The 26,933-nt window shown below is 41.4% G+C and overlaps 1 protein-coding gene across 14 annotated transcripts in view; it reads left to right on the top strand.

Annotated features, from left to right (window-relative positions):
- Positions 1 to 26,933, top strand: part of LOC149122466 (uncharacterized) — a 182,159-nt gene that overhangs the window by 44,794 nt on the left and 110,432 nt on the right. For 2 of the 14 annotated variants that reach the window (XR_016219470.1, XR_016219460.1), the window contains 2 exons: positions 13,621 to 13,729; positions 16,841 to 17,288. The exons of 9 other annotated variants lie outside the window; for them this stretch is intronic. Coding sequence is in view for 1 of the 5 variants with exons in the window: in XM_089312000.1 (XP_089168126.1) it covers positions 16,841 to 16,992 (152 nt within the window). In the remaining 4 variants the exon portion in view is untranslated. Of the gene's footprint in view, positions 1 to 13,620; positions 13,730 to 16,840; positions 17,289 to 26,933 lie in introns of those variants that run through there. 3 more of the 14 variants (XR_016219462.1, XR_016219466.1, XM_089312000.1) reach the window with 3 other exon arrangements.

Raw genomic sequence — 26,933 nt, forward strand, 5'->3', positions numbered from 1 at the left:
TAGGTGAATGGTGTCCCTGGCTGTGCTTCTTAGTGTGGCCTGGGGATCTGAGGCCCTGATGGGGAGGGGTTCAATAATAGATTATGTGTGTTCCTGGAGAATGCATTTGGTTTATGTCAGTGTGTATTAGATGTAAAAAGATTGAACCCGTGGAATGTGCTTAGCCATGGCTCTAAGATCTGGCAATTTGTCTTCCTGTTATTTTTCAGAAAAATCACTGTGTTTGGAAAGTAATTTCTAGGGGATTCCTTTCTTGAAATTGTCTAACCTTTTGATAACAGAGTGAGCTCTGGTAGTGGAACATGACAGAACCCTTGTGCTCTCAATTTCTACAACATTCCCTTTATGTTCTGCTGCTTGGCTCCTGAAATGCATGCATAGGAAAATAAGAATTTGCTGAAAAGGATCTTTTTGCTAAAGGTTCATTTTGATACACAAATATTTATTCTCTGGGCTCTATGAAATTCAGTGTACTTGGTTAATCCTCCGCCTGCAGCACCAGCATCCCATATGGGTGTCAGGTTCTAGTCCCAGTTGCTCCACTTCCTGTCCAACTCTCTGCTGTGGCCCAGGAAGGCAGTGGAGGATGGCCCAAGAGCTTGGGCCCTTGCACCCACATGGGAGACCAGGAGGAAGCACCTGGCTCTTGGCTTCGGATCAGCACTCACAATGGGCTTTGGATCCCATTCACAATAGCTACAAAAAAAATCAAATACCTTGGAATAAATTTAACCAAGAGTGTCAAAATAATTTTTTTCAGAAACTGCATCTGAAATAGAGTCTTCATTTGATGAATTGGAGGCACCCAAGTTTATACATAGGGCTGAGGCACAAGGATTGATCATAAAGACTAAAGTGATAGACTAGGAGGTTAAATATAATTCCTGAATATCCTAACAGAAGCAGGATTTTTCATAGAACTTGTTAAAAATACTAAGTGTCAGTTGGGTACATGTAATGGATTTAATATCCGTTTGTCTGCTATGTGCTTCATCAATTCATGGAGACTAATCATTAGTATTTAGCTAGCACATGGACTAGTCAGAAGGCACAAAATTCCTTGCTTTGCATGTCTGGTACCTTGGTGGATAGGCTGGACAGCAGGGTTCAGCAGGAATGGATTTCCAGAGCACCTTCACCTGGCAACTTCAGTTCAGCCATCTCAGGGTTTTCTAACTTCTCAGTCGGTGACTCAGGCCTTTCTGGAACGATTTGCCAAACAAAGCCAGGAGAATATGCATATTTCAACCTGAGAAACATTTTATTTCTCCTGAATTATACTAATTATGCTCATTGCTAAGGTCAAGCCAGATTTAAAGAAAGGAGTTTTAGAACCTCCTAACAAAGAAAAGCCCAGGACCAGAAGGCTTCACTGCTGAATTCTACCAGACATTTAAAGAAGAACTGACTCCACTTCTTCTCAAGTTACTCAAAACAATTGAAAAGGAGGGAATCTTCCCAAATTCTTTCTATCAAGCCAGCATCACCATAATTCCTACACTCAGAAAAGACACAACAGAGAAAGAGAACTAAAGACCAATTTCCCACTGAACATAGATGCAAAAACCCTCAACAAAATTCTGGCCAATCAAATCCAACAATACATCAGAAAGATTATTTACCTGGACCAAGTGGGATTTATACCTGGTAGGCAAGGGCGGTTCAACATTTGCAAATCAATCAATGTGATACACCACATTAACAAACTGAAGAATAAAAACCATATTATGATTATCTCAATGGATGCAGAGAAAGCATTTGAAAAAATACGACACCCTTTCATAATGAAAACCTTAAGCAAATTGTGTATAGAAGGAACGTTCCTAAACACAATCAAGGCAATTTATGACAAACCATGGCCAGCATCATATTGAATGGGGAAAAGTTGTAAGCATTTCCACTGAGATCCACAACCAGACAAGGATGTCCACTCTTGCCATTGCCATTCAATATAGTCCTGAAAGTTGTAGCCAGAGCCATTAGGTAAGAAAAAGAAATCAAAGGGATTCAAATTGGGAAGGAGGAAGTCAAACTCTATTTGCAGATGATGTGATTCTATATATAGGGGATCCAAAGAACTCCACTAAGAGACATTGGAACTCATAGAAAAGTTTGGTAAAGTAGCAGGATATAAAATCAATGCACAAATCAACAGCCTTTGTATACACAGATAGTGCCATGGCTGAGAAAGAATGTTTTTATTATTATTTATTTTACAGAGTTATAGACAGTGAGAGAGACAGAGAGAAAGGTGTTCCTTCCAATGGCTGCCATGACCGGTGCTGTGCTTGATCTGAAGCCAGGAGCCAGATGCTTCCTCCTGGTCTCCCATGTGGGTGCAGGGCCCAAGCTCTTGGGCCATCCTCCACTGCATTTCTGGGCCACAGCAGAGAGCTGGACAGGAAGTGGAGCAACTGGGACTAGAACCTGACACCCTTATGGGATGCTGGTGCCGCAGGTGGAGGATTAACCAAGTGAGCCACGGTGCTGGGCTGAGAAAGAACTTCTAAGAATAATCCTATTCACAATAGCTACAAAAAAAATCAAATACCTTGGAATAAATTTAACCAAGAATGTCAAAAATCTCTATGATGAGAATTACAAAACATTAAAGAGGAATAGAAGATACAAAAAATGGCAAAAACTTTCATGTTCATGTATTGGAAAAAGCAATATCATCAAAAAGTGAATTCTTCTAAAAGCAATTTACAGATTCAATGTAATACCAATCAAAATACCAAAGACATTCTTCCCATATGTAGGAAAAATGATGCTGAAATTCATATGGAGACACAGGAGTCCTCTAATAGCTAAAGCAATCTTATACAACAAAAACAAAGCTGGAGGTATCACAATGCCAGATTTTTATTTTTATTTTTATTTTTTTTGACAGAGTGGACAGTGAGAGAGAGAGAGAGAGAGAGAGAGACAGAGAGAAAGGTCTTCCTTTGTCATTGGTTCACCCCCCAATGGCTGCTGTGGCCGGTGTACCACTCTGATCCGATGGCAGGAGCCAGGTGCTTCTCCTGGTCTCCCATGTGGGTGCAGGGCCCAAGCACTTGGGCCATCCTCCACTGCACTCCCGGGCCACAGTAGAGAGCTGACCTGGAAGAGGGGCAACTGGGACAGAATCCAGTGCCCTGACTGGGACTAGAACCCGGTGTGCCGGTGCCGAAGGTGGAGGATTAGCCTAGTGAGTCACGGCAGCCACAATACCAGATTTTAAGACATACTACAAGGTAGTTATAATCAAAAGAGCCTGGTACTGCTACAAAAACATATGGAACAGAGTAGAAATGCCAGAAATCAATACAAACCTCTACAACCAACTTATATGTGACCAAGGAGCTAAAGTCAATCCTCAGGGCAAGGATAGACTCTTCAACAAATGGTGCTGGGAAAACTGAATTTCCACATGCAGAAGTATGAAGCAAGACCCCTACCTTATACCTTACACAAAAATCCATTCAAAATGGATTAAAGACCTAAACATATGACTTGATACCATCAAATTATGAGAGAACATTGGGGGAAACTTTGCAAGACATTGACACAGGCAAAGATTTCTTGGAAAAGACTCCAAAGGCACAGGCCATCAAAGCCCAAATTAACTAATGGGATTACATCAAATTTAGAAGCTTCTGTACTTCAAAGGAAACATGCAGCAAAGTGAAGAGGCAACTCATAGAATGGGAGAAATTATTTGCAAATTATGCAACTGATAATGGATTAATATCCAGAATCTACAAAGAGATCAAGAAACTCCACAACAACAAAACAAACAACCCAGTTAGGAGGTAGGCAAAGAACTCAGACATTTTTCAAAAGAGGAAGTCCAAATGGTCATCAGACACATGAAAAAATGTTCAGGATCGCTAGCTGTCAGGGAAATGCAAATCAAAACCACAGTGAGGTTTCACCTCATCCTAGTTAGAATGGCTTTCATACAGAAACCAACAAACAACAAATGCTGGCAAGGATGTGATCCACTGTTGGTGGGAATGTAAACTGGTGAAGCCACTATGGAAGACAGTATGGAGATACCTAAAAACCTGAATATGGATCTACCATGTGACCCAGCCATCCCACGTCTAGGAATTTTCCCAAGGGAAATGCAATCAAATTAAAGAATCACCTGCACCTCCATGTTTATTGCAGCTCAATTCACAATAGCTGAAACATGGAATCAACTTAAATGCCCATCAATTGAAGACTGGATAATGAAAATGGGGAATTTGTACTCTAAGGAGTACTACCCAGCAGTAAAAAATGAAATTGGTAATTTGCAACAAAGTGGATGAATCTGGAAAACATCATATTTAGTGAAATAAGCCATGCCCAAAGGGACAAACACCATATGTTCTCCTTGATCTGTGATAACTAATAAAGCACCTAAAAGGAACAGTGTGGAAGTGAAATTGACACTTTGAGAAGCAATGTTTTGAACAACCTTTATCTTGACTGTCGAGGAACAGTTTATTTTTTCTTAATGGTGAATGGGAATGGGAGAGGGAGAAGAAGAGATGGTATGGGAGGGCAAGTATGGTGGGAAGAATCACTATATCCCTAACGTTGTACTTATGCAATTTGTACTCATTAAATAAAAGGTTTCTTTGGGGGGAAACACTTCTTTTCAATGAAATAAGTGCTGAAATACTTACTGCCATCTCAACTGACATGTAGTGCTATCCATAAAAAGTCATGTAGTAGGAGTATGAACAGCAACTGAAGAGGTCTTTAAAAATATTAGTCACCATTTCCCTACCTCTTAATTTCAGAATTCTTATTTCCATAGCACAGTGAAGTGTTTCAACAATCGGATCATCTTATCCTTATGTTTTTTTTTTTTCCTAAAATATACTGTCAGAAAATTTGGCTCATATTTCAGTATTTATAGGATTCTTGGACCTTAGGGTTGAATAAGATATTATAGGTAATTTTCAGTTCCTGTATTCAATTACCATCTCAATTAGTAGTAACCGCAGGTGTTAGTTTTAAGTAAGGCAAGAGAAAATCAGCCAGCCCTGTGATGATTGCCCATTTTTTCCTGTTCTCATTAAAGAATGATATGCGACGTCCTGACTCATCAACTACCACTGCCTTTGGCATATTTGCTTTAGGATTAGACATATTTTGTCACTTCAGCCATAGATCTTCAAATAACTTGGGGACAGAGGCTGTGATCTGAAGTTTAAGAAACATACTTCTATGAAGCTTAGCTGTGATATATTTGAGATTCAGTAGGGGTGCTATAATACCCCACAGTCATGGAAAGGATAGTCCTACTTTTGGAATCAGCAGAATTGATGATAAGACTATATGGAGGCCCATCTATGATGAATAATGAGACAGAGGTTTTCTTCCTTTTTTTTTTTGACAGGCAGAGTGGACAGTGAGAGAGAGAGACAGAGAGAAAGGTCTTCCTTTGCCGTTGGTTCACCCTCCAATGGCTGCCGTGGCCGGCATGCTGCAGCCGGCGCACTGCGCTGATCTGATGGCAGGAGCCAGGTACTTATCCTGGTCTCCCATGGGGTGCAGGGCCCATGCACTTGGGCCATCCTCCACTGCACTCCCTGGCCACAGCAGAGAGCTGGCCTGGAAGAGCTGCAACCGGGACAGAATCCGGCGCCCCAGCTGGAACTAGAACCCGGTGTGCTGGCGCCGCAAGGCGGAGGATTAGCCTAGTGAGCCGTGGTGCCGGCTGAGACAAAGGTTTTAATGCAGGGGATAATGAACAGAGCTAATGGTTAAATGCAGAGTTATTGGTGGACTGGAAGGAAGCAGGGAAAGGAAAAGATAAATATAGAGACACAGAGCAAGAGGCACACAGGATATACCAAAATTGTACGTATAGTCCCACGCAGCTGTCTGAAGTCCTTTTGGGAATGAAATAAGGCATGTGAACTTACCAGTGAATAAGAATCACAACACAGAGACACAGAGACAGGAAATATAGACAAAGGAATAGAGGCATAACCACCAAACATGCAAATGGGCTGATGCCACCATATACACATGTTCGTACAAACCATAGGTACAAACACAGAGGAGCTGCCTTACAGCAGGCTCTTTCTAGAATAAAACAGGATATTAATTAATTAACATAGAAAGTATCCCATAAAAAAGACATGCTAAGGTTAATAGGGACTTAGAAACCCCGGTGAAAATGCGTGGAGACATATCTCACAGACACACATCTATTCTACTCTTATAATGACATCTGCCATGGAATATTTTAGGATTTTGCTTTTAAAGCCATTAGAATATGTATTTCACTATAGTATCACATGAAGATATCACCACCCAGGTATTTGCTTAATAAACTGTATAAAATTCATCAAAGGGTAGATTTTTGGCTCAAGGAATGGAGATTGTTTACTTCTGCCTTACCTTTGGTACTAGTGTAACTATCTATTGCATTATCTCAGAATTACTTGAATAGTTTAACATGTTTTATATTGTAAGAGTAGTTGCTAGAATCCTATTTCAAGTTTAATATTTATATTGCAGTGAGACATTCACATAATTCTCACATTTATTTTTCAGGCAAAGAAATATTTTTAGTGGGAGAGGATATGAGAAATGAACCATATTGATAATTATAAATTAAACCTTTTTTGAAATTACATATTAAGGATGAGCTTTAAATACTACCTTCTTTTCCTTCTAAATTTTTGTTTATTTGAAAAGCAGAAAGAGAGGGAGGTCCATAGAAAGATACACAAACGGAGATTTCATCAGTTGGCTTACAACATCAATTTCATCAAAGCTTATAACACCAGGGCTGGGTAGCCAGGTTAGCTGGAAGCTGGGAATGCAATCCAGGACCCCAACATGTATGGTAGGAATCCACTTATTTGATTCATGACCTGCTACCTCCTAGGGTCTGCATTAGCAAAAAGCTAGAATTTAGAGCTGGAGCCAGAATTAAAACAAACACTTTGGCCAGTGCTGCGGCTCACTTGGCTAATCTTCCACCTGTGGCGCCGGCACCCTAGGTTCTAGTCTCGGTCAGGGCACCAGATTCTGTCCTGGTTGCTCCTCTTCCAGTCCAGCTCTCTGCTGTGGCCCGGGAGTGCAGTGGAAGATGGCCCAGGTCCTTGGGCCCTGCACCCGTATGGGAGACCAGGAGGAAGCACCTGGCTCCTGGCTTTGGATTGGCGCAGCACCGGCCATAGCGGTCATTTGGGGGGTGAACCAACGGAAAGGAAGACCTTTCTCTCTGTCTCTCTCTCTCTCTCTCTCTCTCTGACTGTCTCTGTGTGTCAAAAAAAAAAAAAAAACCACTCTGATATGTGACATAGGCATAACTGGTAAGCTAAATACTCATCCTCCACCCCCTTTTTGTTCCTAGAAAAGTAAAATTTAAATTCTTTAAACATTGAATTATTGTTCTAGCTGAAATTTAAAAGTGTTTGCATTCTCTTTAACATTAAGTGAAACCACTGCTAATGCCCGTCTTGCTCCATCCTCATTGAAGTTCATGATGATATTATGAGAACTGATTGATTCATAGGATATAGGTGATGTGCTGATAATAGAGTACACATTATGATTGTTGAGAGAACAGAATAAAGATTACATATCTCTCCAGAGGTGGCAGACATTTCATAGAGCTTTTAAAGCAGAAAGATAAAATTTCTCTACTTAGAACTTTTAAACTGAGAGTATGCCTTTTTAAGGTGAATGCTGAAAGTGTCAAATGAGATCAATATAGATTTTATTAAAGCATCACAAATTAATGATCCATTATCTTTTGAAGCTCTATTTTCTCATCTTGTTACTAGATGACACACCAAATCATATGATTGTCAAAGCATAATATGAATTGTCTGGTGATAATAAGACATGAACTGTCATGTTGTTGGTGGTAAAATCATGAATTATAAAGGACTGACAAAGACCTAAAATTTGTTACTTGTGAGGTGAAATTGAAGGAAGAATTGCAAAGATACCCATGGTAGACAACCGTCACAATGGCACCAAAGGATTCTTCTCAACGTTCATGCACTTCTGTGTCCCTCAGCCTCGACACCAAAGGAGAGAGCTATCTTGAGTGACTAAAAGGGTATTGCAAATAAGATGGAATGTGTCTTCCAAGACTCTCCTATAAAATAGATTGAAGCTCCCCCATTGCCCTCTTAACCCATGAGCTCTTGGGACGAGCCACTCACGAGGGCACCTGGAGCTGCTGTGCACGGTCCTGGTGTTAAGGAATGGAGAGCCATGATGGCAGCCATGAGAGTAAAGCATCTCGGAAGCAGACCCCACAGCCCTAACCAAGCGTTCTGATCCTGCATCCCTAGTCCATGTCTTGTTTGCGTCCACAGCCCTAATCAAGCATTCTGATCCTGCATCCCTAGTCGATGTCTTGTTTGCACCCACAGCCCTAACCAAGCGTTCTGATCCTGCATTACTAGTCCGTGTCTTGTTTGCGCCCACAGCCCTAATCAAGCGTTCTGATCCTGCATCCCTAGTCCGTGTCTTCTTTGCGCCCAAAGCCCTAATCAAGCGTTCTGATCCTGCATCCCTAGTCCATGTCTTGTTTGCACCCACAGCCCTAACCAAGCATTCTGATCCTGCATCCCTAGTCCATGTCTTGTTTGCGCCCACAGCCCTAATCAAGCGTTCTGATCCTGCATCCCTAGTCCATGTCTTGTTTGCGCCCACAGCCCTAATCAAGCATTCTGATCCTGCATCCCTAGTCGATGTCTTGTTTGCACCCACAGCCCTAACCAAGCGTTCTGATCCTGCATCCCTAGTCAATGTCTTGTTTGCACCCACAGCCCTAACCAAGCGTTCTGATCCTGCATCCCTAGTCGATGTCTTGTTTGCAATCATGACATGCCATGAGCCAGAAATAACAAGCCAGGCCACTCTGAACTCAGGACTCAAAGACTCTGAGATTATAAATGTGTGTGCATGTGTGTTTGTATATTTCATTTGCCAAATGTTGGAAGAGTTTCTTACATTATACTTGCTAATATTGAGTATATATTGATGATATGGGACTAAATCTGACTGTCATGGCTAGATGGCATTGAGATTAATCACTTGATCATTCTGGGCCTCAGTTTCATTAATATATATATATATATATATACACACACACACACATATATATATATTTGCACATGCATGCATATACTTCAAGAAATTCATGGAAATGGAATTAAAAGATAAATTTATTTTGGTTCAAAAAATTATGAAACTCGTGCACATGAAGGGTCTGTGAAAAATTCATAAAAATACACAGTATGAAAAAAACTACATGGGTTTCAAAATATTTTGCACCAAAATAAACTTATCTTTTTATTTCATTTCCATAAACTTTTGGAAGTACCTGTGTGTGTAATACATATTCATTTCACATAAATGAAAGTTATGTATGTCTTATATGTAAATTACAAATTAAATGATCTCTTTGATCCCTTTCAGATAAGTACTGTGGGTGTTGGGTTAATCAGGTTCATTATCTGATTTGAATATTGAAGAAGGGCTGCTTATTCTTAATAGACTATTTTCATTTTATGTTTAAAATTATATTAAAAATGTAACAAACTTTTTAAAAGACTTAGCAAGCTGACCTATGCTGAAAACACTTTCTGCTTGACATATCTATTGTAGAAGGGATGTTTTTATACAGCATGTTGAGGTAAGTTGGAAATGAGTTAACGTGGGATGTAGTTGCTAACTTGAGCCTCAGATCACCTGGAGAGGTGTTTTTTTTTTTTTTTTTAATTTTCAAATACTGGCCGGCACCACGGCTCAACAGGCTAATCCTCCGCCTAGTGGCACCAGCACACCAGGTTCTAGTCCCGGTTGGGGCACCAGAGTCTGTCCCGTTAGCCCCTCTTCCAGGCCAGCTCTCTGCTGTGGCCAGGGAGTGCAGTGGAGGATGGCCCAAGTACTTGGGCCCTGCACCCCATGGGAAACCAGGATAAGTACCTGGCTCCTGGCTTTGGATTAGCGCGGTGCGCTGGCCGCAGCGTGCCGGCCGCGGCGGCCATTGGAGGGTGAACCAACGGCAAAGGAAGACCTTTCTCTCTCTCTCTCTCTCTCTCTCACTGTCCACTCTGCCTTTAAAAAAAATTAAAAAAAAATACTGATGATGGGGCCCTACCTCAGATGGTTGAATCAAATGTTCTAATAAGGGGATGAGATGAAGAGAATTTTGATGTACTTCATAGATAATGACCCTCTGTACCTTCTGTGAGGTTTGTTGACATTTTGTATTATATCAATTTATTATCCAGTCTTAAAGCTTCTTTACATATTTACATACAAATAAGATAGATGTATTTCATAAATATTTTCTCCAACTATATTGTTCTTTTTTATATTTTAAAAAATTTAAGGTATATAAATTTCGTGTATTTCATATATACAGATTTAGGAACACAGTGATACTTCTCACCCTATACTCCCTCCTGTCCATGCTCCAATACTTCTTCTCCCTCTCCTATTCCCAATCCTAATTTGCACATGGATCTATTTGCAGTATACTTTGTACTCATAAAGTGTTAACCCTGCACTAAGTAAAGAGTTCAAGAAATAATATGTAGAAAAAACACTGTTCCTCAACAATAGAGACAAAGGCCGTAAACAACCATTGAATTTCAAAATGCCCATTTCACTGCAATACATTACATTTTGAGTACTCTATTATGTATTCCAGATCAGGGAAAACATATATCTTTTGGGGACTGACTTATTTCACTAAGTATAATGGTTTCCAGTTGTATCTGTTTTGTTGCAAAAGAAAGCATTTCATTTTTTTTATTACAACTGAGTAGTACTCCATGGTGTATATATACTATAATTTCTTTATCCAGTCATCAGTTGATGGACCTCTGGGTTGATTCTATAGCTTAGCTATTTTGAATTGAGCTTCAATGAGCATGGGGATATAGATCATTCTTTCATATGCTGATTTCTTTTTCTTTGGGTAAATTCCAAGGGGTGGGATGGCTGGGTCATATGGCAGGTATTCATACTTCTGAGGTATCTCCATACTGTCTTCCACAGTAGCTGCATCAGTTTACATTCCCACCATCAATGGATTAGGGTATGTTTATGTCCACATCCTTGCCACCATTTGTTGTTTCTTGATTTTTGTGTGAAAGCTGTTATATAATTAGGGTGAGATGAAACTTCATTGTAGTTTTGATTTGCAGTTTCCTGATGACTAGTGATCCTGGGCATTTCTTCAAGTGTCTGTTGGACATTTGAATTTCCTCTCTTGAAAAATGCCTGCTCAAGTCCTTTGCCCATGTCTTTACTGAATTATTTGTTCTGTTGTTGTTGAGTTTCTTGAGCTTTTTTTTTTTTTTTTTATAGATTCTGGATGTTAATCCTTTATCAGTTGCGTAGTTTGCAAATATTTTCTCCCATTCTGTCAGTTGCCTCTTTGCTTTACTGAGTGTTTGTTTTGCAGTGTAGAAGCTTCTCAGCTTGATGTAATCCCAGTTGTCAGCTTTGGCTTTGATTGCCTGTGCTTCTGGGGTCTTTTCTAATAACTCTTTGCCTGTGCCAATGTCTTAAAGAGTTTTCCTGATGTTCTCTAATTATATGATGATATTGGGTCATAAATTTAGATATTCTATACATTTTGATTAGATTTTTTATTAGGTAAAGGGTAGGGATCTTGTTTTATACTTCTGCACATGGAGATCCATTTTTTGCAGCACTGTTTGCTCCAGGGATTGATTTTAACTCCTTTATAAAAATGGTTATAGACACATGCATTGATTCTGGAGTTTCTATTCTATAACATTGGTCTACAAGTTTGTTTCTGTGCCACTATCAGGATGCTTTGGTGATAACTGCCCTGTAGTATGTCTTGAAATATGGCATTGTGATGCCTCCAACTTTGATTATTTATTTATTTATTGTATAAGATTGCTATAGGTATTTGGGGTCACTTGTGTTTCCATGTGAATTTTTTAAATTTATTATTTAAGGAATACAAATTTCATGAGTATAACTCTAGGAATATGGTTATTCTTCCACCATGCATGCCCTCCCACTCACTCTCCCACCCCTCCTCCTCCTCCCTCTCCCCTTGCCAGTCCCATTATCCATTAAGATTCATTTTCAATTAACTTTGTACACAGAAGACCAACTCTACACTAAATAAAGATTTCAACAATTTGTACCCACCCACTCACCCACCCACCCACTCACCCACTCACAAACTGTTTGAGAACTAGTTTCACAGTTAACTCTCATGATACAACTCTTTGAGAACAGAAGTCCTACATGGAGAGCTAGTGCACAGTGGCTTGTGTTGTTAATTTAACAATTTACACTCTTATATATGACATAAGTTACCACCTGAAGCTCTTGATATGAGCTGTCTAGGCTATGGAAGCCTTTTGAGTCCACAGACTACATCAGTATATTCCATCCATAAGCAACGCAGAAGTTCTCCCTTTAGAGAAGAGTACATCCTTCTTTGATGGCCACTTTTTTTCGCTGGGGTCTCACAGAGATCCTTCGTTTAGAACATTTTTTGCCACAACATCTTTGCTTTCCATGCCTGAAATGCTCTGACGGGTTTTTCAGCAAGACCAGGAAGACTTAAGGGCTGATTCTGAGGTCAGAGTGTTACTTAAAGCGATTGTAATTTCATAGTTTGCTCTGTGGTCTGCTTCCCATGTTGGAACATTCTCTCTTTTTTAATTCTATCTATTATTAGTACCAGGCACTTGATCCTATCTATATGATCAATTTAACACTTAATTATATCTATATATTCACATTAACACTTAATATGATCACTTTAACAATTAAGATGACATTTTTACCATCAAGGTTAATGGGATTTGGAATCCCATGACAAATTTTTAAGCTGTTCTATTAGAAGTAAGTCCGTAGGAATGAATGGAGAACTACACAGTTTTACAGTTGAGAACTTCCTCCTCCTTCTGGATTTTTGTGTAATGTGTAATGTAGTGGTGTTGCTTCATACTTATGCATGTGGAAATCCAGTTTTCCCAGCACCATTTGTTGAAGATCCTGTCCTTGCTCCAGGGATTGGTTTTAGCTCCTTGGTCAAATATAAGCTGACTGTAGATGTTTGGATTGATTTTTTGCATTTCTATTCTGTTCCATATTTCTCTACATCTATTTTTGTAGCAGTAATAGGCTGTTTTGATTATAACTGCCTTGTAGTATGTCTTTTTTTTTTGACAGGAAGATTTAGTGAGAGAGAGAGACAGAGACAAAGGTCTTCCTTCCATTGGTTCACCACCCAAATGGCCGCTACGGCCGGCGCTGTGCTGATCTGAAGCCAGGAGCCAGGTGCTTCCTCCTGGTCTCCCATGCGGGTGCAGGGCCCAAGCACTTGGGCCATCCTCCACTGCTTCCCGGGCCACAGCAGAGAGCTGGACTGGAAGAGGAGCAACCGGGACAGAACCGGCGCCCCAGCCGGGACTAGAACCCAGGGTACTGGCTCTGCAGGCAGAGGATTAGCCTAGTGAGCTGCGGTGCCAGCCTGTAGTATGTCTTTAAATCTGGTATTATGATGCCTTCCACTTTGTTTTTGTTGTATAAGATTGCTTTACTTTCAAGGTCTCCTGTGTCTCCATATGAATTTCAGCATTATTTTTTTTCTAGATCTGAGAAGAATGTCTTTGGTTTTTTGATTGGTTTCACGTTGAATCTGTAAATTGCTTTTGGAAGAATGGATATTTTGATAATATTGGTTCTTCCAATCCATGAACATGTAAGTTTTTTTCCATTTTTTCATATCTTCTTCTATTTCTTTCTTTAATGTTTTACAATTCTTATCATAGAGATCATTGACATCTTCAGTTAAATTTATCCCAAGGCATTTGATTTTTTATCACTATTGTGAATGTGTTTGATCTTAGAAGTTCTTTCTCAGCCATGGCATTGTCTGTGTATACAAAGGTTGTTGGTTATTGTGTGTTGACACTATATTCTGCTACCTTACCAGCTCTTCTGTTTTTTCCAATAGTCTCTTGGTGGAAACTTTTGGATCCCTTATATATATAATCATGTCATCTATAAATAGGGATAGTTTGACTTCCTCCTTCCTGATTTGAATCCCTTTGATGGCTAAAACTTCCAGGACTATATTGAATACCAACGGTGAGAGTGTGCATCCTTATTTGGTTCCCAATCACAGTCAGAATGCTTCCAACTTTTCCCCATTCAATAGGACGGTAGACATGTGTTTGTCATAAATTGCCTTGATTGTGTTTAGGAATGTTCCTTCTATACCCAATTTTCTTAGAGTTTTCATCATGAAAGGGTATTGTCTTTTATCAAATGCGTTCTCTTCATCTATTGAGATAATCATATGGTTTTTGAACTTCATTTTATAAATATGATGTATCACTTTGATTTGCAAATTTTGAACCTGCCTTAAATATCAGTGTTAAATCTCACTTGGTCTTATTGGATGATCTTTTTGTGTGTTGATGCATTTGATTTGCTAGAATTTTGTTAATGATTTTGCATCATGGAAATTGATCTGTAATTCTCTTTCTTTGTTGCATCTTTTTCAGGTTTAGAAATTAAGGTGATACTGGCTTCATGGAAAGAATTTGGAAGGATTTTCTCCCTTTCAATTATTTTTAATAACTTCAGAATCTAGTATTGAAGTGTTGTGTTCTTTTTGGGTGTCATGTTGTCTTCCTTATTTTTGTTTCTTGAATTGGTGTGTTTATTGTTCTGCATTTGTGGAGATACTCATTGGTTTCTTCATTGTTTTTTTGCTGTGATGGCTTTTATTTTTGTACAGTGCCTCTGTATGTAAGTGGAGTATCTTATTTCAGTGACTATCTAAAGGCTTGTACTGGGTGTGGCCAGGGAGCTCTGTTTTGTTCTCCAGGGTGAAGGGCGTGTGTAAGGTGACACATCCAGGTTTGATACGGTAACTCTGTCTTTTTTTAATCAGAAGGGAAGTTTATTCTCAGCTGAGCTCCTCTTCTCAAAGAAGACCAGTGCCTGAGCTCTTGCCCTAGTGGTTTTAATATTTGTCAGCTCTGCCCCAAGGACCACACAGAGCATCTGTGTAGTCCTTAGTGAAGTTCAGTTCCCCAGCAATGTCCCTCACCAGGTTACCAGGAAGCCCTGAGCATGTGGAGTCTCACAGTGGCTGCCCAAAGTCCCAGCCAGACTGTGAGTCCTCCCACACAGCCTCAGTTCTTTTCATGGTCCCAGCACAGAAACTTTCCACAATCATGAGCTCTGAGCCCCCTGTTAGTCCTCCCTACCAGAGTCAGGAGTCTCCACTCAGCTGTTTGGTGGCTGCTGACGTAAGATCACACAGCTGTTACATATATTCAAAATGGTTCCCACTCTACTGGCTTGTTACATGATGTTGTTGTAAAGTGTTCAGGCAGAGAGAACATGCCCCTCCTTTTTTTTCTCCTCTAGTTTGCCTGGTGCATTATCCCCTACAGGGCTCCAAGCCAGGTTCCCTCTAGGCTCTTCCTGCAGCTTTATCACCAGTGGCTTGGGCTGCTGTGGTCTGGTCTCACCTCACTTTCCAACACTGATGTGTAGGCTCTTGGCTGCTGGACTCCTGAGTTGTGGGTGTCCACACCCTCCACATAGGTCCACTGTGTCCCTCTAAACTGCGTAGTTTTCTCTGCTGTTTTCTCCCTAACTTTTCCCTAAGACTGCACTCCGCTCCCCCCTTTTTTAAAACTGTCTTCCCCGGGGCTAGAGGAGTAAGCTCCCTCCCTGCTGCACCATCTTGGAACTCTATCTCCATGTGAATTTTAGCAACACTTTTTCTAGATCAGAGAAGTATGTCATTGGTATTTTGATTGGGATTGCATTGAGTCTGTAAATTGCTTTTGGTAATATAGACACTAGCTAATCAAATCTAACAACACATCAGAAAGATCATCTACTGAGACCAAGTGGGATTTATTTCCGGTAAACAGGGATGGCTCAACATTTGCAAATCAATCAATGTGATACATCACATTAACAAACTGAAGAACAAAAACCATATGATTATCTCAATAGATGCAGAGAAGGCATTTGAAAAAATATGACACCCTTTCATAATGAAAACCTTAAGCAAATTGTGTATAGAAGGAACATTCCTAAACACAGAAAAGGCAATTTATGACAAACACATGGCCACCATAATATTGAATGGGGAAACATTGGAAGCATTCCCACTGAGATCCACAACCAGACAAGGATGCCCACTGTCACCACTGTTATTTGATACATTCCTAGAAGTTTTAGCCAGAGCTATTAAGCAAGAAAAAGAAATCAAAGGGGGACATAATGAAAAGGAAGAAGTCAAAATATCCTAATTTGTAGATGACATGTTGCTGTATATAGGGGATCCAGTAGAATCCACTGAGAGACTATTGGAACTCCTAAAAGAGTTTGTTAATTTTATATCCTGATACTTTACTAAACATAAATCATTAGCCTTTGAATATACAGTGCCATGGCTGAGAAAGGACTTTAAAGATCAATTCCATTCAGTAGCTACAAATTAATTAAATACCTTAGAATAAATTTAGGCAAGGATGTAAAAGATCTCTACAATGAAAATTACAAAACATTAAAGAAATAGAAGACACAAAAAATGAAAGGATCCTCCATGCTCATGGATTGGATAAATCCAAGTTACAGTGAAATAATGGACAGTGAGACCCTGCCTACACAAAACGACAGTGTCCAGACCATGGAGGAAGCTGATAATAAAACCCTGACCACAGGCCATGGGCAATCATTCTGCAAGACAAGCCATTAATTCTGCAGTCTGGAACACAAGGACTTGGTCCATCACTGCTGGTTACATCTTGTTTTTCTGTTTTTCCTCTTCTGCCTCCAGCTCTGAATCATCCAGCAAAGGTCAAGTCCATTTTGCTAAGCAGTCACACGGTGCATCCTACTGCTATTTGGCTCCCTCCAACTGTGTCACACAAATTATCTCCCATCAGAATCAAATCTTTCCCTGGCCTCTGCCTGCCTTTGGGTCTCTGATGGATGTAAGTGACAGTAAGGAGTCTCTCACTATGCCAGCTCTAAATTGGAAGCCTCCATTTGCTCTCATTTAAGGGATCTTTGATTATTTCCACAATAATGTAACACTATGAAAACTTTGTGAGTGCTTGTGTGAGCAAGATCTTCTGTGTGTATGCCTGGACAGTTAGCTCAGAGCAGTCACTGAGACATGACACGTGGCTACCTCTGACAGGCAAAAGCCATCTTTGTTTCATAGTATTGTGTATCTAAATTTTTTCAGTTAGCACATATAATTTATGTAAATAGAAATGAAGCTACCTTGTGTTTATAAATTAGGTTTTCATTATGCTTAATATAATTAAAATAGAAACCTCATATCTACAAGTATAAATATTTTTATCCATATATGATGTATGTGATGATGTGTTGATTTTCCTTTTTTTGTTCTTTAAAAACATGTCTTATACTGAGTGAAAAGTTTTATTCTGATAGATATTCGTTAAATATAAAAAATTGAGTTGAGAAATATATTTTTAATTACAAAAATGATTAATGAATGCTAACCATAAGGGGGCTCACTGATTCAATAGTTTCCATTATTCAGCCATAACTCAAATAACTATTATCATTCCAGAGCTAGAAAAAAATCCCCTTAGATTAATAAATATAAATCTTTATGGCCATCAATTTTCTCTGATGTTTCTTTAACAAAGTTCCAGAAAGATTAGGTTTTTGAAGGGAGCGTTGTTCATTTCTGGCAACATCAGATTATTTATCCTTCTCAGTTAAACAAAACCCTGCATATGACAAGGTCTAATTTGGACTAGATATACAAGCTTAAATTCCACAATACAGGGAAAAAAGGAAGTGCAAGGGCAGGCCAGTGTCTCTCAACAGAGCTCCACACTGATCTTAATTAAAGGGGCTGCTGTGGACCAGTCAGGGCTCCTGCCTGCACCCCTATCTGGCTTCCTTTTCGGCACTGACCCCTGTGGGAATGAGGCCATTATCAGGGGAGAGGGAGGACTCATGAGAAATACAAGTGACCATCAGACCAAGATCCTGCTTTTTCTCCTGTGGTACTTTTTGTTTGCTTTTATAGTCATGGTATTTTTCATGACTCAACTGTGCACATGCACACACATGCCTTGCTGATAAGGCAGAGCCCTGAGTAGTGAATTACACATGTGCAAGTTATAGCTATTATTTTTTGTTCCAAACAGGTTTGCAATCAAATTGGAACCTTGCTGAATGCCACCAGTGTGTTTCCTTTTGCCCAGGTTGGAGTACAGACCTTATTTCTTTCATCATTAAAATTATTAATAAATTTTTAATTATAATGATCTTTTAATACTGTTGAGCTTCCCACTCCAAGTTTCTAAAATTCTCACAAAATGCTTACATTGGTCCAGGAATCAGTCTTCCTCCTGGTGGGCAGAACTCAGCAGTGTCAGTAAAACTGTTGCCTGCAGATGCAGATGCACGATTGCCTGCAGGTTGGGTCTGGGTCCTCAGCTCCACGCTCCTGCCTGACCTCAGCCACGTCCAGGTTAGGGGGCCGGTCAGGGCAAGGCTCTAGGGAAGCTCAGGGCGGTTCCCATCCTCATGCCACTACCACAAGGGATAAAGCCTTGCGTTTTGTGGCCATAATTACAGAGTCCTCCTAGGAGACCCCTCCACAACAAGGGAATTCAACACCCAAAATAGAATGAAAAATCCAGTTCATAGAGCTGCTAGAAGAAGGGAGTAGATTTTAAGTAGTAGTATTGATGCTTAAAATAAATTAAATGGCTAGGTGTTGGATGTATGAAATATTTGTGGCCTGAATTCCCATTGTGTAAACTGTTGCATTTGTATCTCAGTTGGCAATAAAAATACCAAATTAGGCTCATTCTCTTCCAGTGTCCTCTCATATATGCTGTAAGTGGCTGTGTATCTGTTGAGAAACTTTATGTGTTACACTTTTTGGCAGGAAAAGAATTTTTCCAAGTTGGGTACTTTCTGAAAATTCCTTCTATACTATAAGGAATTACTTCCTGTGGCATTGTATTTTCAAACACTAACTGCTCTCAATACTCTCAAGCCAACTAAACAGTAGTATTGTAAAATTATTTAGTTTACCCATTTTGGAATCCCTTGTCTATTTCCTCAAAATTTTTATCATTCTGAAGGCAAGATCTTCAGTCACATTTCCTTGCATCTTTTCCAGCTTCTTGAGCAATGTTTACTGTGAAATTAGGTTAGTTTAAATTGTTTAATCAATTAATTAATTTATTTTGACAGGCAGAGTTAGAGAGACAGAAAAGTCTTCCTTCCATTGGTTCACCCCCCAAAAGGCCATTACGCCCGGTGCTGCACTGATCTGAAGCCAGAAGCCAGGTGCTTCTCCTGGTCTCCCATGTGGATGCAGGAACCCAAGCACTTGGGCCATCCTCCACTGCCTTCCTGGGCCACAGCAGAGAGATGGACTGGAAGAGGAGCAACCGGGACTAGATCCCGGCATGCATATGGGATGCTGGCGCCACAGGCAGAGGATTAGACAAGTGAGACATGGCGCCGCCAGCCCCCAGTTGTTTAATTTTTGATACCAGTGTGTGTCCTAATGTCACAGTTTGCACCGGTAGAACATATTTTGCAGTCATTTCCACAGATAAAATAATGCCCAAGCACACTGGAGACACAGATCTACTTTAAAATTCATGACCATGTCTGGAAAATTGCAGCAAGTTCACATAGTGAGTGTGTTGGTATTCTGAGTTCATCTTAACTGATGTGATCTGATTGTGTTGGGTTCATTTCAAGGATGGAAAGTCGGGCCACCGTTGTGGCATAGTATGTTAGGGTGCTCTCTATGACCCCAGCATCCCATGTTGGTGCTCGGATTCAGGTTCTAGCTGCTTTCTTTCACTTAGCTTCTGATCCAGTTCACTGCTAATGCACCTGGAAAACAGTGGAAGGTGGCCCAAGTGCTTGGGACTCTGATGCCCAAGTGGGAAACCAGGATGGAGTTCCAGGCTCCTGGCTTCAGCCTGATCCTGCATGGCCATTGTGACAGGCAGTGGCTTAACCCACTACATCACACAGTAGCCCCTTCATCAAAAAGAAAGAAAGAAAATATTTATTTGAAAGGTAGAATGACAGAGACAGGGAGAGGTGGAGGCAGATGAGGAGGCAGGACAAAAGGCGTGAGGACAGAAGGGAGAGCAAGAACAGATAACAAAAGAAGCAAGACAGTCTTTCAATCGTGCACTCATTAGGCAGTGAGGTCACCACAAGCCACACCAAGTGTCTCCTGCCTTCTCCCCAGGGATGGGAAGTTGGCCCCTTCCCAGGATGCTCTGCAAGTGACACAGGTGAACTACTGAAAGGGGGAAAACGAGGGTTGTTTGAAAAAGATGACTGGGCATCTCCCCATCCCTGGGGAGAAGGCAGGAGACACTTGGTGTGGCTTGTGGTGACCTCACTGCCTAATGAGTGCACGATTGAAAGACTGTCTTGCTTCTTTTGTTATCTGTTCTTGCTCTGAGAAGGTGATCCTGGCTAATGCTTTGAGTGAGTCTTTGCTAACAGTGATTCCTAACAGCCTTTGCTGAGCACGTGTGTCACTGAAACAGTTCTTTTTTTTTTTTTTTGCATTTTCCATTCTCTTTATATACAGAAGATCAGTTTAGCATACGTTAAGTAAAGATTTCAACAGTTTGCTCCCACACAGAAACATAAAGTGAAAAGTACTGTTTGAGTACTCGTTATAGCATTAAATCTCAATGTACAGCACACTAAGGACAGAGATCCTACATGAGTTCTTATTAAAGAACTCTCTCTCAGCAAAGGGCCAGGGAGATCTGCTCTCTGGCAAGTGCATCTTTGACCTCATTCAGTGCTGAGGAAATGGTGCTCCTATGACTACTTCACCAATGGGAGGAAAAACACTGGAACCTACCAGACACGGTGCGGCACAGACCCTTGGGTGAAGGTGGCTGCTACAGTATCTTCAGGAAAGCACCTTTTCTGTCTAAGGACCGGAAAACAGGGTAGTATTTGAGGTAGGGTGATTTGGTCATTACATTTGCTGGGCATCCAGGGAGGACAATTTACATTTCTGGGAGGAGGTGACCTCATGTCAGGCTCTGCCACCAGGACTTCCCTTCTAAGCCGTGCAGAGTCAGAAAACTCCTGAGAACTCTTGCCATCAAATGGAGAAGGAAAGCCTGGAGTAAGGATTTGCCGGCCTCTGGGATCGATTCAGTTTGCTCTGGATTGTAAGGAAATTAAATACAAACCTTGCTGAAAATAAGACTGAATAGCCTTCTGAAAACTCCAATCCGTGTAATCAGTAGGAGATTTAAGAAATCCATAATCTTCTTTACAGTATGTTTGAGCATCAGACTCTTATTACAAATGACTATCAAAGCTAAGTATTTTTACAGACATAGAAGTCCATATTTTATTTCTTTTTTGCTGAAGCCACTATGTTTTTATAAGTTGAGGAGCATACCTTTTTTATGAATAGTGAAACAGGTGAAGAGAAGTTTACCTGATAGGCGAGAGGCATCTCGGGAGAGAACTGAGAGCAGTTTGCATTCAGACTAGGGTTTTCATGCACAAGGGTATGGGGCATCCATTTCTCCTCCCTCCTCCCTGTCTGGAATATCTCCTTGGGTGTGAAATTCTTTTTTTTTTTTTTTTTTTTTTTTTTTTTTTTTTTTTTTTGACAGGCAGAGTGGACAGTGAGAGAGAGAGACAGAGAGAAAGGTCTTCCTTTGCCGTTGGTTCACCCTCCAATGGCCGCCGCGGTCGGCGCGCTGCGGCCGGCGCACCGCGCTGATCCGATGGCAGGAGCCAGGAGCCAGGTGCTTTTCCTGGTCTCCCATGGGGTGCAGGGCCCAAGCACCTGGGCCATCCTCCACTGCACTCCCTGGCCACAGCAGAGGGCTGGCCTGGAAGAGGGGCAACCGGGACAGAATCCGGCGCCCCGACCGGGACTAGAACCTGGTGTGCCGGCGCCGCTAGGCGGAGGATTAGCCTAGTGAGCCGCGGCGCCGGCTGGGTGTGAAATTCTTAAAATTCCTCCCAGAACTTCATGATGGATCTAGGCGCCCCTTTGGCATAGGGTAGGGGAGCTTCCACTAAGCTGGCCTCCTGGGAAGGGGCAAGACCCCCTCAACCAACTTGTTGAACAATGGCGAGATTTTTGATACATAAATGCTGGTTTGCTTCTAGGCTTCTTCCCTCATTCAACCACACAAAAGATACATCCTACTAGGGTATTGAACAGGGTGAGACTTTTGATGTGTGAATGCTTGTCTGCTCCCAAGGCTGGCCTCTATATTTCTTCCCTCATTCAACCACATGGCCAAAAAATGCCTTTCTTTGACCCATTGTACACACATAGGCTGATGATGTCTACCTAACTTCCTTAACGTTCCTCTTTCAAGAGAAATAGCCCATAGTCTTGTTGGGGTAGTATGGACAAAAGTCCATCTTCTGTATTTTCTTCATGCTAGCGTGTGGGCCTAGAGCTGATGATGCATATCCTCCTTTTGCTGCCTGTCCTATGGTGTTTGTGAGTGGCCTTGGAAAAGATTGTCACTGTGGTCCAGAGGATCGGTCACACTGTTCACCGGGAGAGGCTGGAAGCCCTGCCTCATGACCTTCTGGAGATGCATGGCTTTTATTCTGTTAGAGAGAAAATGAGGGAATCAAACATACATGATGTGAAGAGAAGCAGTCAGAGTATGGGGGCTGCAGAGCTAAGGAGAAACAAAGCCAGGGTTTCCATGACCCAGTGCTGGACCAGAAATTCCAATCCTATTTGGCCTGGTGCTGGAATTGTCTGACCTCATCATAGAAATGTATGGCTTTGAACCTGTCTAGTTTGGCCAGGAAAACATTCTTTTTTTTTTTTTTTTTTTTTTTTTTTTTTGACAGGCAGAGTGGACAGTGAGGCAGACAGAAAGAAAGGTCTTCCTTTGCCGTTGGTTCACCCTCCAGTGGCAGCCGTGGCCAGCGCACTGCGCCGATCTGAAGCCAGGAGCCAGGTGCTTCTCCTGGTCTCCCATGGGGTGCAGGGCCCAAGCACTTGGGCCATCCTCCACTGCACTCCCGGGCCACAGCAGAGAGCTGGCCTGGAAGAGGGGCAACCGGGACAGAAACCGGCGCCCCGACTGGGACTAGAACCCGGTGTGCAGGCGCCGCAAGGCGGAGGATTAGCATAGTGAGCCGGGCGCCTGCGGGAAAACATTCTTTGAGCATGCCTCAGACACCCTCTTTGGCAGCGATTTGCATGTCTAACTGCTTACTTGTTTTGCAGGTCTGGGTTTATCGACTCTAGAGCACAGATCCTAGGCAGCCTTCCACTGGGTGGGTGATGGCAGTGTTAGTGTTTTTTTTTTTTTTGTTTTGTTTTTTGTTTTTGTTTTTGTTTTTGTTTTTGTTTTGTTTTGTTTTGGCTTTCCCAAAGTAGGGGCCACTGCTGTGGCTTGCTATTGAGGAGTCTAATAATAGGGATTTTTCTGCTTTCCCAGGTATAGGGATCCATAACCTGTTAGTCCGAGAAATGCTATTGCTGTCTTAAGGCTGCAGGGGTAGAAATTTGCTGCAGGGCCTGTATGCTCTCTGGGGTAAATTTCAAACCACAGAGGTGAGGATGAGCTCTAAATATTTTCCTTCCTGACAAACTAGTGGTGCTTTTTCTTTGGATATCTGGTAGCCATGTTCTGTTAGGAAGTTAAGGATGTTGGTCAAATGCTGAAAACCGGAGCCTCAGAGGAAGGATACAGACTAGCAAGCCATCTACATGTTAAATCATCTCTACCCCATTTAGTCTTCCACAAGGGCCTCTCCAAATAGGTGTAGGCTACCTATCAATCCTTGTGGTGACACTGTCCAAGGTAGCTGTTACTTTACACCCTATTACTAACCTATTTAAAAGCAAATAGGAACTGATGGGGAGGGAGGTGGTGGTGGTTAGGCTTAATAATGGGTAGGCTTAGGCTGGCACCATGGCTCAATAGGTTAATCCTCCGCCTGTGGCGCCAGCACACCGGGTTCTAGTCCCAGTTGGGGTGCCAGATTCTGTCCTGGTTGCCCCTCTTCCAGTCCAGCTCTCTGCTGTGGCCCAGGAGTGCAGTGGAGGATCCCAAGTCCTTGGGCTCTGCACCCGCATGGGAGACCAGGAGAAACACCTGGCTCCTGGCTTTGGATCAGCACAGTGCGTCAGCCGCAGCACTCCAGCCACAGCGGCCGTGGCAGGGGTGAACCAACGGAAAAGGAAGACCTTTCTCTCTGTCTCTCTCTCTCACTGTCCACTCTGCCTGTCAAAAAAATGGGTAGGCTTTAAGCTCTGACCAGATATGTGTGAGGCTCGGACCAAACTATCTCTTCATATGGGGTGCTGGAATGAGATGTCATCTCATTGACTCCCATTACCTGGCTGGACTGGGAGGAGAACTGGCCTGAATGGGAGGTTGGCAGATTAGGTGGCAACTGTCCCGAAAACAAAATCTATGGTCCCACCTGTTTTGTCAGCAATGACTCCAAACTCTGTCCCCTCAATTGTGGCTGTTGGCTTTAGAAGCCATGCAAAGCAAGGGGCTGCTTCAGCTGGCAGCCAGCAGAGTCTCCAGTCCTACTGGGAGTCCTTCAGCCCTCGGGGCAGGTCCATTTTCAGCGATCTGATTGTTCAGGGAGGGCAGTGCTTCTTGAGTCCAGCTCTGTCATGACCGCCGCTTGCTCAGTGCCTTGGCTTTCTGCATCAGGTGTTATCTGAGGGGTTGACTGGCTTTGTTGTGTCTCCTTAACAGCACATCACTGAGTAAAGCAGCATTTATTTGGGCCTGCCACCTATACTTATTTTACTCCTTCTGCCTATCTTATGAGGAACATACTTCAGAGGCGTCTGAATATCAGGATGGATGGGCATATTAAGCATGTGAAAATGACTTTAAAATTTTTACTGGTATTCCCTTCTTGAAATAAAAAAACTTGTAATTTTTCCCAGGAGGTTTAAAAAATCTAAATTTGTATCTAGTATACTATTTTTCAAAAAGATTTATTTATTTGTAAGTCAGAGTTATACAGAGAGAGAAGGAGAGGCAGAGAGAGAGAGAGAGGCAAAGGGAGAGAGAGAGAGAGATATTGATTGATTTTACATCTGCTGGTTCACTCCCCAGTTGGCTACAATGGCTGGAGCTGCACTGATCCAAAGCCAGGAGCCAGGAACTTCTTCCAGGTCTCCCACACTGGTGCAGATGTCCAAGGACTTTGTCTTCTGCTGCTTTTCCAGGCCATAGCAGAGAGCTAGATCAGAAGTGGAACAGCCGGAACTTGAACCGGTGTCCACATGGGATGCTGGCACTGGAGGTGGCAGCTTTATCTACTGCTATTTCAAGAGAGTCTCGTGCAATATTTCTGCAGTGTTAGAATGTGTTATGGTTAGCCCAGGCGGAGAGATCCCTTCCCACCACCCTTAAGCAGTCCTTGTTGTGACTTTTGTCAGAATAACTTAATGTTGCTCTTGACCTGTGTCTTTAGGTAACTCACAGCTGAAATACTCTATAGGACAAATCTGTTCAGTTGGTTTATTCCCAGATAAGCACAGTAAACAGCTGTACTTTATCAAAGTGACAATAGCTCTCTCATGAGCTATACTTGCTGATATACTCTCTGTTTTCAAAGCTAATCTATTTTCTGACACATACAAGACCCATATATGAACTAAACCTTCACTTGGGGTGAATGTCTTTGAATTGTTAGTGCAAGGGTGTTCTTAAATAAATCAAAAGCATTTTACTTGGAAAAATGTTTCTTGAGCTGTGTTAAAAATTCTAAAAAAAGCTAGTAACAAATTTAAAGAAGATTTTATAACATAATACCTAAAATTACAGGAGAGAAATAATAAATGTTGTCAAAATATTATTTGTACTTACGAATCAGCAGTCACTGTGCAGAATAAAGCGACTTCCCAAATCAGAATTTTGACATCATATAATTATTTGCTTTTCATTATTAGCTTCTCTCTCTCATTAACAAAGCAGACCTTTATCTGATAGCAGTGTACTGTAGTTTCAGATAAAGAACTCAGATAATTTTTTTTCAAAAATTTATGTTTGGAAGTATCATACATAGCATTTTTTGGTAGGTCTGCCAATGTAAAATACTGATTTTTCAGCTAATTATTTTAAAAAATTAAAAAACACATAGACCAATGCAACACTATAACACTAAAAAGCTTTTTGCAAAGAAAATAACAATGAAAAAGCAGCACACAGAATGGGAGAAAATACTTGCAAACTGTATGTCTGATAAGGGATGAATTTCCAAAATATAGAAGGAGCTCCTACAACTCAACAGCAAATCCCTTAATAACCAAATTGAAAAATGAATAAAAGGTTTGAGTAGGTATTTCTATAAGACATACTAATGACCCTGGGTTTGTGAAAAGATGCCACCATCACTCACAGTAGGGAAATGCAAATAAAAACCACAACGATGGTTAAAAAATTAAAAAAAAATTGCATGTGTTGGTGAGCATGTGGAGAAACTGGGACTCTCGTAGACTTTGGGTGGGAATGTAAAATGGAACATTAAATGTCCACCAGTCTAACTTCTGGATCGTTATCCCAGAGAATTGAAGGCAGGGTCTTGAAGAGGTATTAGCAGCTCCATGTTCATTACTGTATAATTCACAATAACCAAGGTGTAGAAACATTTTAAATATCCATGGACAGATGAGTAGACAGAGAAAATATGATGAATACAAAGGCATATTATTCAGCCTTAAAAATAAGAATCCCATATGCAACAACATGAACAAACCTTAAAGGCGGTATGCTGAGTGAGCGTCACAGAAGCGCAAATGTGCATGACTACACTTACATGAGGACGTAAAGTAGTCCGAATCGTAGAATTCAAGGATGGAGTGCCGGTTGGCAGGACCTGGGGAGAAGGGGAAATTGAGT

The sequence above is a fragment of the Oryctolagus cuniculus genome, chromosome 13 (genome assembly GCF_051225735.1).
Source record: "Oryctolagus cuniculus isolate XC-2025 breed Fujian yellow rabbit chromosome 13, ASM5122573v1, whole genome shotgun sequence".
Taxonomy (NCBI): domain Eukaryota; kingdom Metazoa; phylum Chordata; class Mammalia; order Lagomorpha; family Leporidae; genus Oryctolagus; species Oryctolagus cuniculus.